The sequence below is a fragment of the Bufo gargarizans genome, chromosome 3 (assembly GCF_014858855.1).
Source record: "Bufo gargarizans isolate SCDJY-AF-19 chromosome 3, ASM1485885v1, whole genome shotgun sequence".
NCBI classification, from domain to species: domain Eukaryota; kingdom Metazoa; phylum Chordata; class Amphibia; order Anura; family Bufonidae; genus Bufo; species Bufo gargarizans.
This window is the reverse complement of record NC_058082.1, coordinates 479375567-479389724: the sequence shown is the minus strand read 5'-3', so window position 1 is coordinate 479389724 and position 14158 is coordinate 479375567. Positions and strand designations below refer to the sequence as shown.

The 14158-nt window shown below is 44.4% G+C and overlaps 1 protein-coding gene across 1 annotated transcript in view; it reads right to left on the bottom strand.

The window, feature by feature from the left end:
* TMIGD1 (transmembrane and immunoglobulin domain containing 1) overlaps positions 1-14158 on the bottom strand; it is a 48866-nt gene that overhangs the window by 13693 nt on the left and 21015 nt on the right. Inside the window, exon 5 of the mRNA XM_044287935.1 lies at positions 2850-2953. Within this exon, the coding sequence (XP_044143870.1) occupies positions 2850-2953 (104 nt within the window). The remainder of the gene's footprint in view (positions 1-2849; positions 2954-14158) is intronic.

Genomic DNA, 14158 nt, shown 5'->3' with positions numbered 1-14158 from the left:
AGGAAGTCGATCTTTATCCTGATAGGTTGGAGTTTAGAATTAAACAATCAAAGACGGACATGAGTGGTCCTTTTATACAGTTCCAGGATGTGCAATGTGCCCAGTGTGATATTTGGGGGATTACTTGGCAGTTAGAAAGGGGACGTTTCCATTTTCTTGCAGTTTTTCATCGGTGTTTAGCTCGTCTAGGTTTGAATCTTGCAGGTTATACAGCTCATTCTTTTCGCACAGAGGCAGGGGATGAGGTTGTCAAGCGTATTGGTTGGTAGGAATCCCTTCGTTTTATGTCTTGTGTATGTCCGGCTCACCTTTAAAGGGGTTGTCCGGGTTCAGAGCTGAACCCGGACATACCCTTATTTTCACCCCGGCAGCCCTCCTGAGCCTGGCATCGGAGCATCTCATGCTCCGATGCGCTCCAGTGCCCTGCGCTAGATCGCGCAGGGCACAGGCTCTTGTGTTTACATTAACACACTGCCGGGCGGTAACTTCCGCCCAGCAGTGTGTTCGGTGACGTCACCGGCTCTGAGGGGCGGGCTTTAGCTCTGCCCTAGCCGTTTTACTGGCTAGGGCAGAGCCAAATCCCGCCCATCAGTGCCGGTGACGTCACCGGGGTTCCTGTCAGCCCCATAGAGAGCCCCGGTACGTCACCGGAACTCAGAAAAATGCCTTTGCCCTGCGCGATTTAGCGCAGGGCAAAGGAGAGCATCGGAGCATGAACTGCTCCGATGCTCATGTCAGGGGGGCTGCCGGGGTGAAAATGGAGGGATGTCCAGGTTCAGCTCTGAACCTGGACAACCCCTTTAAGGGGTAAGAGGTTATGTTGTGTTCTTTGTTGGCTTTAAATGGCAGTTGATTTCTAAATCGGGTTAATATTAGTGGGCGCCCTATTTTTCTCTTCTTTCTCTTTGCAGTATGGCAGCCGGCCCTAGTTTGGATCATGGGCCATTCGTTTGTTTTTTTGGGAGCATTGTGAGCAGTGGTACAGCAAGATGGGCGACAGATTTCTCAAGAGATGTGGCGGTGATCCGTTGGCTAGTAAAAAGAGGTATGGTGTGCAGTAGTGTTTTACCAGAGGTACATTGGTTTGTTTGCTTGGACAGACCCCCAGATGTTTTGGTCTTATACGTAGGTGGAAATAAATTTGATTTATTGTGGATCTGGGCATTATTCCCTGGCTTGGTAGCCATTTGGTCCAATGTGGTGCTGGGCACGGTTGGCAGACCGTTTGAACAAAGCCCGGATAAAAGTGAATCAGATGGTGGATTTTTTTTATGTCACGAAATGGGGCTGTAGCCGTCCGACATGGAGGATTGGAACAAGGCTCAGGGGCTTTTTGGCACAGTGATGGGGTGCATCTCAATGGGATTGGAATTGATCTCTGGTGTCTCGGCTTGCAAGAGGGCATTGAAACCGCTTTGGGAGTTTGGAGGGACGCACAGGCTTAAGGGATCAAGCTGGTGCGTTCTTGGTGGCGGGAGGTCCTCGGAGTTGGTGGAATAACAGGTTCTCGAGGATGGGAGGGCTCCATGTTTGGGGATGGACTCCCATGGTTGGTAATTTCAGGGCAGGTTTTAGGTCCATCAGTGGTGCCTCCGAGCTGGCGCTCATAGGCTGGGGGCAAGATGGAGTACCCCGCAGAGGAGGTGTCATGACTTGGAGATAGTTTGCCATGACACTTTCACCGAGCATGCTGGTTGCCAGCGGCAACGTGTTGTTGCATTGCATGCGTGTGTGTTTCCCCTTTAAAGCTGTTGCCCTTCCTTTCTGGTGTGCACAGAGTTAAGGTGTGAGCAAGGTGGAGCTGGGTGTGGTCTCAGGTCTCTTCATATACTCAGGCGCTGCCTCCTCTCCTCTTTTTTCTCCTTTTATGTCTCTTCATATACTGAGATCATTGTTATGTCTGTCTTTGTATTCCCTTTGTTTCTATTCCTTTTCCTATCCTCACTTGTTGTTGTGAGAATGGTGTGTTATGTACAGGGTGTTTGTTGTATGTCATTTGGTGTTCCATGTCTGGTCTATTTGGTGTTTGTAGTCCAGCATGGTTGTTTGACATTTCCTGTTTGTCTATACCTCCGAAAGGGGGTCCCTGGGGTTCCCCGGAGGGGGAACTACAACTCAGTTAAGCAGTGCTGTCTGGATCCGCCATGCATCTTGCTGCATGGTGGTCCAGGCAGTTAGTACTGCTTCTGTGTTTGGTTTTGGTACTGGGTCCAGATTTGTGTATTTGGGCTTCAGTGCTTTTCACAGGATCCAGTGGTTGTGGTGCAGACAACTTGTTCCTTTTAGTTGTTGTGGGCAGGTAAGTGACGTTGTGGTCCTGTAGTCTGTTGTCACTCTGCCACAGGACACTTACCTGTCAAGTTTGTCCTCTGCTTACTGTCTGCTCCTCTCTTTGGTGTTAGGCCTGCAGAGACTCCTGCTCTTCCGTGTCATTATTTCTGGGACATAACGGGAGTGGGGTGTGGGCTTGGAATCAAGTGCAATAGCCAATACCTGCGTCATGCGCACAACCGTGTCCGTTTTGCAGTCCGCAAATTGCGGATCTTCAAAACATGGAATGTCCGGCACTCAATAGAACAGTCCTACCCTTGTCTGTGATACGAACAAGAATAGGACATGTTCTATTTATTTTTTTTGCTGGGCCGCAGAACCTCCTCCTGCTCTATAACATGCAGCCTGCAGATTACACTATATTTCATGGCAACATGTTCGCTTTAAGGTTTGTTTGTGTGTGTATATATATATATATATATATGTGTGTGTGTATATATATATATATATATATATATATATATACGCACACATATCTATAATAAATTCTATTTCTTTTAAAGTATTTCAAGACTTACTCTAAATATTTTATCTCTCCGTGCAAAAATTGCGAAGGCGATTATGAGGGCCCCAACCACCACAGCTGCTGCGATTGCCTCCACAGGAAGTTCCTCTTTTCGATCTGTAAAAAGAGACACCACATATAACATTTTATTTTGACCACAGTGCCAAATTATCTGCGGACAGGAACCAAGAAAAATCTAATAAAATATTATTACTACGGAAATTATTATGGAAGGTTTGAAACAATATATAAATCACTTACTTAGGGAACCCGCCGAACTACAATCTAATGGAGGAATGCTGTCTTAGTCAAAACGGCAGAGACAGAATTAGGGTTCTTAGTACAGTGATGTTACTTATCTGCCTGGAAGGAATCTGTATTATGGTGTGTCCATATTCTGCAATGTGCTCATGCCAAACCTTCATTGCATGCCATAAAGGCACCGCACAGAGTGCCCTCGGGTTCATAGTGCATTCTACATGTAGGAGAAAATCTATGGCACACCATGGCACTTATCTCTCTATGAGCACCCACCTCCAAGAGGTGTGCAGATCTCAACAACCAAAAATGTAGTGCATTCTACAACTTTAGATAAATGTGTCCTGAGGATAGGTCACCAAAATGTACTGGCTGCACAGCCCCTTTACGGACTAAGCAAAAAAGTTAACATAACATAACATTAACATCAACATAGCCATATGAGGGCTTGTTTTTTTGCAGCTTGAGTTGTACCTTTTAATGGAACAATTTAATGGTTAGTAGAATATATTTAGAAACTGTAACAAAAATTGTTTGTGAGGTGGAAATGGAAAAAAGCGCAATTCCGCCATTGTTTTTTGGGTTTAATTTTTACGGCATTCACTGTGCGCTAAACATTACAATTTTATTCTGCAGGTCAGTGACAATACTACAGCAATAGCAAATTTAAATAGTTTTTATGTTTTACTACTGGATTGGTAATTGGATCTTTCACACAATGTCCCTCTTTGACCATCCAAAAGGTTTTGTCGTATGCAATCGACACCCTGTGACTACGTCATGGAGGTCCCGATCAGAGCTCATGAAATCATAAACACTCATTTAAGCCATATTCTTATAAGTTTGGTAAGAGTTTAGTTATAATAAGTGTTTATGAGGCCAGGAGAGCAGAGATAAGGCTTCACATGAGCAGTCAGCTGATGGAACTCAGAAGGGACAGTCTGCAAATAGATTGATTTTTAACCACATGTATCACAAAAATTGCTGAAGATTTTATTAAAACCAATTAAAAAAATTCTTTTTAGCTCAAAACGATAAAAATGCAATTATTAACAAAAATTTCCCCAAAGGTGTCCATAGTCTTTAATACAGTGCACTGCTCGTGCCGGTAAAGGATTTATGCTTTCTCGATCAGGATAACCAGGTACCTGCTATAACTACCAGCATCAGTGAATACTCCGATGCCAGAGGTTTAACCTCTTAGATGCGGGGTTCAATGGTGACTGTCATATCTAAGCAGTTTACGGAAGGGGGGGCTCACTTACAAAGACTTTGGGGCCTGCCTATGAAGAAGCCTATGAGGCCAAGCCCAATCTAAGGCCCCCGAGCGTTCCTCCCGCAGCGAGTCCGTATTGCAGCACCCGGCCTGACCGCCCAGCACTGACGGGATTCACATAGAATTATATTGATTTATGATACTACATAACCCTTACAGTTCTGGAATGTACTGGATAACACTGGCAGTATTATTAACACTGGTCACTATGTGACCCCCGGCAGCACTAGGAGGTTAAGCTGGGAGCTGCGTTGCGGACTCGCCGCGGGAGGAACGCTCATCTCCAAGGGGCCTAAGAAGCGTGGTGTGAGTCTCAGATGGCACCTGTTGGGCACAGCATAGTGGCACTGAAATGGAAAATCTATGGAAAACCTGCAATTTTAATTTTGCACAGTTCACTTTGCATTAATTTCCGCAAACTACCAGTGGCGTCAAAATTCTCACTCCACCCATTAATACCATAAGGGGCAATTTCAATATGGGGTCATTTTGCGGTGGTACCATTTTTTATTTCATCCCAGAACCTGTAACGTTGTCAGCAGAAGCTATCACCACACTGGGCTACAAATGTGCGTGGTGCTCTTTTACTCCTGAGCCCTCTCCTACACAGACAAAAGGATAGGGCCTCATGTAGGGTATTTCTAAAACCTGGAAAACAGCATAATAATAAGTGGACTTGCTTTTCACACTGGTGCACGATGGGCACAACTTATTGGGCACCAAAATGGCATATCTGTGGAAATTAAAATTTTTACTTTGCACCCTCTGATGCATTTATTTTTGCAAAACACCTGTGGGGGTCAAAATTCTACCTACATCTTTGTTAAATTCTGTGAGGGGTGTGGTTTCTAAAATAGGGTCACTTCTTTGGGGTTTGTTTTTTATTTAACCTCAAAGCCTCTGCTGTTATCGGCCAGTTGTAGAATTCACCAAGTAGGACTTAACTGTACATGGTGATCTTTCTCTTCTTAGGCTACTTTCACACCTGCGTTCGGATCAAACGGATCCGCACCGATAATGCAAACGCTTGTATCCATTCAGAACGGATCCGTTTGCCTTATTCTTTCAAAAAAAAGTCAAACGGATCCGTCCTGACTTACATTGAAAATCAATGGGGGACGGATCCGTTTTCAATTGCACCTTATTGTGTCAGTGAAAACCGATCCGTCCCATTGACTTACATTGTAAGTCAGGACGGATCCGTTTGGCTCCGCATCTTCAGGCGGACACCAAAACGCTGCAAGCAGCGTTTTGGTGTCCGCCTCCAGAGCGGAATGGAGGCTGAACGGAGGCAAACTGATGCATTCTGAACGGATCCTTATCCATTCAGAATGCATTGGGGCTGAACTGATCAGTTTTGGGCCGCTTGTGAGAGCCCTGAAACAGATCTCACAAGCGGACCCAGAAACGCCAGTGTGAAAGTAGCCTTAACTGTGCAGTGTGCGCAAACAGCAGTTGATGACCACATAGGTGGTGTTGTCTTACTGCTTTTTCTCCTAATACCACTTATCAAAATGAAACATCTGAAGCTAAAACTACATATAATTGAAATCAAATGTAATTTCTAAATTTCATTTCCCAATCTTAAAAAATTCTATGAAACGCCTGTGGGGTCAAGCCAATCACTATACCCCTAGGTGAATTCCTTGAAGGGTTTAGTTTCCAAAATGCGGTAACTTTTTGGAGTTTTTAACTGTACTGCAAATGTGACATGGTGCTCAAAACCCATTCCAGCAAAATCTGCCTTTCAAAAGCCCAATGGCGCTCCTTCCCTTCTGAACCATGTAGTGTGCCAATACAGCAGTTTGCAACCACATATTGGGTGCTGCCGTACTCAAGAGAAAATTAGTACCAAATGGCGGTGTGCTTTTTCTCCTGTTACCTTTTGTGGAATTGAAAAATATGCGGCAAAAGCAACATTTTATTGGAAGAAATAAAATTTGTAATTTTCACAGCCAAGTGTTTTCTAAATTCTATGAAATACTTGTTGAGCCAAAATACTCACTACATCCCGTTACTTATAGAATACTGAGGCAGTTAAAGAGGAGCAATAATCTGAGCTTCCACCCTGTCCTTGTCACAGATCCGTATGGCTATCTAGTGGAGTATAGCTGGCCAAATGGACCCCTCCCCTCTTCCCCTATCTGATCCTTCCCTATTTCTCATTTTTCTTATCTCTTATTTATTATTTTGGTTATTATTTTACACCTTTTTGGTTTGTTTATATTCCGTACGGCAAAACTAAACTCAGTGATAGAGGTCTGACTTTCACTCTTTATATCAGAGAGAATGATAACAATGTCTCCTAAAAATGGTGTCAGCCGCTTTACCTTTATTTGCATTTGTAAACTTGAGATATTTGTGAATTACAATGTATGTCATCAAATTCAACTGTACAATTCTGCTGATCAATAAAAAGAATTTTGGGGAAAAAAATACTCACTACATCCCTAAATAAATTCCTTGAGGAGTGTAGTTTACAAAATGTGGTCACTTTTTGGGGGTTTCCACTATAGGAGTACCCTCAGGGTCTTTTCAAATGCTACATGGTACCTGAAAACCATGCCAGGAAAATCTGCCCTTAAAAACCAAATAACATTTCATTCCTTCTGAGCTCTGCCATGTGCCCATACAGCAGTTTATGACCACATATGGAGTGTTGCACTGTTCATGAAAAAATGCATAACAAATTGTGTTGTTTTTTTTTCTCCTGTGAAAAGCAACATTTTATTGGAAGTTTGGGAATTTTCACAGTCAAGTGTTTATAAATTCCATGAAATGCCTTTTGGGTTAAAGCGCTCGATACACCCCATGATAAATTTCTTGAGTGGAGTAGTTTTTTAAAATGGGTTCATTTTTGAGGGGTACCTCAGGGTCACTTCAAATATGACATGGCACCCAAAAAAACATTCCAGCAAAATCTGCCCTCCAAAAACTATAGAGTGCTCTTTCCTTTCTGAACCCAGCAGTATGCCCATATACAACAGTTTACGACCACATAAAGGATGTTTCTGTAAACTGCAGAATCTGGGTCATAAATATTCAGGCTTATTTTGCTGTTAACCCTTTGCCTGTGTTGCAGGGAAAAATGGATTAATATGTAATTTCACCTCCATTTTTCTTTAATTCAAGTGGAACGCCTAAAGGGCTAACAAAGTGTCTCAAATCAGTTTTCAATAATTTGAGGGCTGTAGTTTGTACGGGGGTCATTTATGAGTGTAAGTGTCTTAAAGTCACTTCAGAACTGAACTAGTCTAAAAAGCCTTCTAAAATCCTAAGAAAATAAAATGACATATCCATAATGGTGCCAACATAGACATATGGTGAATGCTAATAACCATTTTATGAGGTATCACTCTCTGTCCTAAAAGCAGAGAAATTCAAAGTTAGAAAAATTGTAATTTTTCCAAATTTTCTGTATATTTCGGATTAAAAAAAGATAAAGTTAAAACATATTGACCCAAATTTACCACTAACATGAAGTACAATGTGATATGAAGAAACAGTCTCAGAATTGCTTGGACAAGTAAAAGCATTCCAAATGTATTACCACATAAAGTGACAGGGCAGATTTGCAAAATGAGACTGTCAGAAATGTGAAAAATGAGTCCTGAAGGGGTTAAATCACATTCTGGGCAGTCACCTGTAAACTTTACTCAATGCCAATCACAAATGACGAAAACATGGTAGTATGGTAGACCAGGTATGCACATATCTGAGTTATCTATTGACAAGCTTAGATATCAATGGTTAACTCCTGTGGATAGGTAGAAACTAGGTGGCTGATTTTCAGTACAACAGAGAGCAGATTCCACATTCCACCACTGAAAATGAGGACATTAAAACATTTTACAGTTCAGATCAATCAGATAAAACAGACATTAAGGCTGGGTTCACATCACGGTTTATGCCTCCGTTTGACGTACACATTACAAAAAAAAGGGATACAAAAAACGCGGCACATCACGTTCTTGTATCCCGCACAGTCCAGTAAAAAAAAAGTATATATACAGGTCCTTCTAAAAAAATTAGCATATTGTGATAAAGTTCATTATTTTCTGTAATGTACTGATAAACATTAGACTTTCATATATTTTAGATTCATTACACACAACTGAAGTAGTTCAAGCCTTTTATTGTTTTAATATTGATGATTTTGGCATACAGCTCATGAAAACCCAAAATTCCTATCTAAAAAAATTAGCATATCATGAAAAGGTTCTCTAAACGAGCTATTAACCTAATCATCTGAATCAACTAATTAACTCTAAACACCTGCAAAAGATTCCTGAGGCTTTTAAAAACGCCAAGCCTGGTTCATTATTCAAAACCGCAATCATGGGTAAGACTGCCGACCTGACTGCTGTCCAGAAGGCCATCATTGACACCCTCAAGCAAGAGGGTAAGACACAGAAATAAATTTCTGAAGGAATAGGCTGTTCCCAGAGTGCTGTATCAAGGCACCTCAGTGGGAACTCTGTGGGAAGGAAAAAGTGTGGCAGAAAACGCTGCACAACGAGAAGAGGTGACCGGACCCTGAGGAAGATTGTGGAGAAGGACCGATTCCAGACCTTGGGGGACCTGCGGAAGCAGTGGACTGAGTCTGGAGTAGAAACATCCAGAGCCACCGTGTACAGGCGTGTGCAGGAAATGGGCTACAGGTGCCGCATTCCCCAAGTCAAGCCACTTTTGAACCAGAAACAGCGGCAGAAGCGCCTGACCTGGGCTACAGAGAAGCAGCACTGGACTGTTCCTCAGTGGTCCAAAGTACTTTTTTCGGATGAAAGCAAATTTGCATGTCATTCGGAAATCAAGGTGCCAGAGTCTGGAGGAAGACTGGGGAGAGGGAAATGCCAAAATGCCTGAAGTCCAGTGTCAAGTACCCACAGTCAGTGATGGTCTGGGTGCCATGTCAGCTGCTGGTGTTGGTCCACTGTGTTTTATCAAGGGCAGGGTCAATGCAGCTAGCTATCAGGAGATTTTGGAGCACTTCATGCTTCCATCTGATGAAAAGCTTTATGGAGATGAAGATTTCATTTTTCAGCACGACCTGGCACCTGCTCACAGTGCCAAAACCACTGGTAAATGGTTTACTGACCATGGTATTACTGTGCTCAATTGGCCTGCCAACTCTCCTGACCTGAACCCCATAGAGAATCTGTGGGATATTGGGAAGAGAAAGTTGAGAGACGCAAAACCCAACACTCTGGATGAGCTTAAGGCCGCTATCGAAGCATCCTGGGCCTCCATAATACCTCAGCAGTGCCACAGGCTGATTGCCTCCATGCCACGCCGCATTAAAGCAATCATTTCTGCAAAAGGATTCCCGACCAAGTATTGAGTGCAGAACTGAACATAATTATTAGAAGGTTTACTTTTTTTGTATTAAAAACACTTTTCTTTTATTGGTCAGATGAAATATGCAAATTTTTTTAGATAGGAAATTTGGGTTTTCATGAGCTGTATGCCAAAATCATCAATATTAAAACAATAAAAGGCTTGAACTACTTCAGTTGTGTGTAATGAATCTAAAATATATGAAAGTCTAATGTTTATCAGTACATTACAGAAAATAATGAACTTTATCACATTATGCTAATTTTTTTAGAAGGACCTGTATATATTTTTTTACAATGGTAAAAAAAAGTATACTTTTTATTTTTACAATGGAACTCTATGGTGCATTAGTCTGAGGCATCCGGTTAACGTATACATTTTTTTTGTATACATTAAAAGGATGGGAAAAACGTGATGTGCACTGACCCTTAGTGGTTTTCAGAAAAAAGTGCAACAATCTAGTATGTCGAATAACAGCTATATTAAGCCATGGTTCACGTCTTTAGTGTTTCCTTTCTATCCAGTGAAGTCATTATAGACATTGCATATCTTTTGCATGCTTTCATCCAGAAGCTAGATAATTTCATGATCAGGGAGTGCAATGCACCAACAAGATGTATTGGGGGTCTGAAATTTACCTTCTATCCTCTTCCTGATTTAGGGCTGATTAACACGACTGTATGAATGGGTTCGCATCTGTTCCACAATTTTGCGGAACTGGTGAGGACCCATTAATTTCAATGTGGATGAAAAGATGCGGACAGCACACCGCATGCTGTCCGCATCTGTTGTTCCGTTACGTGGCCCCGCAAAAAATATGGAGCATGTCCTATTTTTGTCCGCAAGAATAGGCATTTCTATAAAGGGCCGCCCGTTCCATTCGCAAAATGCACACGGAGGGCATTTTTCTAGCCTACCCTGTTTGCGATCTCCAAACACCCCCCTTCCCCAAGTATTAATGGTTGAGGGGATGTTCAATTGACGATGGATAATTTACTAGTATCAGACACCTAAACTAACTGCAGTGATTGCAGATGATAGCAGGAGACTAGAGGAAAGAAAAAAAAGAGCCAGAATAAGCAAAGATGCCAGTCCAGTAGGAAAAATTTAAAACCGGCATTACTGTTTACTGAAACGGATTTCCTGAGACTTGTGGTTCCATGATGTTTGGAGGTCCTCAGTACAAAAAGAGAGCACTCCAATTCATCCAAGTGTAACAAAGACAGTACGTCACTTAGCCTTAGGACAAATTCCCCATGCTTTATTAGCTCCACAGCGGGTACATTACATGGGTATAGCTACATACACACCAAGTGGCCAAGAGAAGATGCAGCCACATAGGTATGAAGCCAGTTGCAGTTCTGTGAAGAAGCAACAGGTCCTCTTTAGGTTTTTCCAGGATTACTATGGTTTTTAGCAGATATGCTCATGTAGATGTTTACCTCATGTACATCTTGTTCATGCTTTTTTTTTCAATTTGGACTCTCCTGACCCATTTTCACCATGTAAGCCTATCACTCTGGTTTGTTTCCATCCTGTATGTAGCACTTCCTGTTACTGTATCCAACCAAACCCATGATGCACTTCTCCTTTCTCTGCCACAGCTCTAGCTCCGCCCCTAACAATGTACTGCTAGTTTATAGCTCCTCCCACCCGGCTAGTTACATAGACACTCCCCTATCACTGTCTCTAACACACAGCTAATTTATAGCTTCTCCCACCCAGCTACTTGCATAGAAACTGCCCTATCACTGTCCCTGTATGGATTTAAAGTGGACCTTTCACGTTTTTTGTTTTTTTATTCAAGATAAATACCTTTGCCTGCGGGGTACCCCCCACTGAGGCTGCCACCCTGCCTGTTTTTTTTTTAAATATCGCTCCTGCGCCCCGCTGTGCCCCACTGTATTTTTCCCGCTCAGTATGTTAATACTGAGCATCAGTACAGGGAGGAGGAGACGCCAGGGTTTCTAAATGGGTGTCTCCTTCTCCCTGCCTGTGATGCTCTCTGCTGTGATTGGATCGCGGCACAGCCAGGTAGAAGGAGTCGCCCATTGAGAAACCCTGGCGTCTCCTCCTCCCTGTACTAACAGGGACGTATTTACCAAGGGGCAAAAGGGGCAGCTGCCCCGGGCCCAGTTGCTCCTGGGGGCCCAAGGCAGCTGCCTCTTGAGCCCTGCTAGCCACTGCCCCGGGTGTCCGGCTGTCAGCTACACAGGGGGTGCTGCCATGCCATGCCTGCCAGCACTGAGTCCAGGCATCGTACTGTGTTAGAGCTGTAATCTAGGACCTTAGATGATATCATTACCATGTGACCAGTAACCTAGCAATATTACTGGTCACATGGCTATGAGGTCATCACAGGTCCTACCAGGAGTGTTGCAGAAGTTAACTGTGGAGCCTTTTTGTGTGAAGATTACATCAGAAAAAGGTGACAGGGGCTGTTATGTTAATATACTGTAAACTACTGTATAGTGGGGTTCTGTATACTGTGTGGGACCTGTATACTGTGGGGGAAGCCTGTATACTGTGGGGGGCCTGTATACTGTGGGGGGGGTCTGTATACTGTGGGGGGGGGGCTGTATACTGTGGGGGGGTCTGTATACTGTGGGGGGGCCTGTATACTGTGGGGGGGGCCTGTATACTGTGGGGGGCCTGTATACTGTGGGGGGGCCTGTATACTGTGGGGGGGGGCCTGTATACTGTGTGGGGGGCCTGTATAGTGTGGAGTGCTATACTGCTGTACTGTATACTGTGGGGGTCTGTATACTGTGGGTGCTGTATAGTGTGGAGTGCTATACTGCTGTACTGTATAGTGTGGGGGGCTGTATCGTGTATAGTTTGGGGTGCTGTATACGGTGAGGTGCTATACTGTGAGGTGTTGTATACTGTAGGCTGCTATACTGCATACTGTGTGGTTCTGTATACTATAGGGTGCTATACTGCATACTGTGGGGTGCTGGGGTGCACTGTAACACTAGGGTGAGCCGAGCCCTGGTCTCCTTCCTGCAGAGCGGTGCCCACTTCCAGCCTGAGCCCAGCTGCCCAGAGCACTGATCCTGAGCCACTGGAGTCTTCAGAACTGGAAGTATTTACAGTCATTCACTGGACTCTACCAGGTGTGTGGATTTTTTGTGTGTGTGTTGTGGTGGAGGGCGTGATTGCCTGCTAAGGTGTGGGAAGGCGGGATCCAGGGGGCCCAAGTAAATTTTTGCCCAGGGTCCAATCAATATTAAAGACAGCCCTGTGTACTGATGCTCAGTATTAACATACTGAGCGGGAAAAATACAGTGGGGGCCAGGCCCGGCGCAATAATAAGGCAGACCAAGCGGCTGCCTTAGGGCGCAGAGAAGCCGAGCCAAGGGGAGGGCAGAAAAATGAAACTTTTTTTTAAAATAAATCCCTTGCGTGCCGCCGGCCGCCCACCCGCGGCTGTTCTCCTCTGTGTGGTCCTGGTATCTTCTCCCTGGGCTCCCGACAAGTTTGAGGACCTTTCCCACTCAGCCAATCAGTGGCCGCAGCTGTGTCACGTATCAGGCCAGTGACTTCCAGCTGAGCCAATCACTGGCCTGACACGTGACACAGCTGCGGCCACTGATTGGCTGGTTGGGAAAGGTCATCAAACTTGTCGGGAGCCCAGAGAGAAGATACCCGGACTACACAGAGGAGAAGGGGAGCTGCTGCAGACGGGACTAGGGCCAGGTGAGCATAATGGTTTTTTTACACAACATTTATAGGGGGGTCAGGGGGTGACATGGGAGAGGGAAATGTGCCATGGAGGGGGAGAAATGTGACATGGGGGGTGAAATGTGACATTGAGGGGGATAAATGTGACATGGAGGGGGATAAATGTGACATGGAGGCGGAGAAATGTGACATGGAAGCAGAGAAATGTGACATGGAGGGGGAGAAATGTGATATGGAGGGGGAGAAATGTGACATGGAGGGGAGAGATATGACATGGAGGGGGAGAAATGTGACATGGAGGGGGTGAAATGTGACATGGAGGGGGTGAAATGTGACATGGAAGGGGAGAAAAGTCAAATTTCTCCCCCTCCATATCACATTTCTCCCCCTCAATGTCACATTTCTCCCCCTCAATGTCACATTTCTCCCCCTCCATGTCACATAACCCCCTCCTTTTTACATCACCCCCTTTGTGTCACATTTCTCTCCCCCCATGGCACATCATCTTCCCCCCTATGCCACATTTCCCCCCCTCCATGTCACATTTCTCCCCCGTCCATGTCACATTATCCCCTCTGTGTCACATTTCTCATCCCACCCCATGTCACATCTCCCCCTCCATGTCACTTTTCTCCTCCTTCATGTCACATCGCCCCCTCCTTTTTACATCACCCCCTCCTTTTTACATCACCCCCACCGAATTCTGGGGAAGGGGGAGGCGCCAAAATGTAGCTTCGCTTGTGTTGGCAAAAATCCTTGCACCAGCC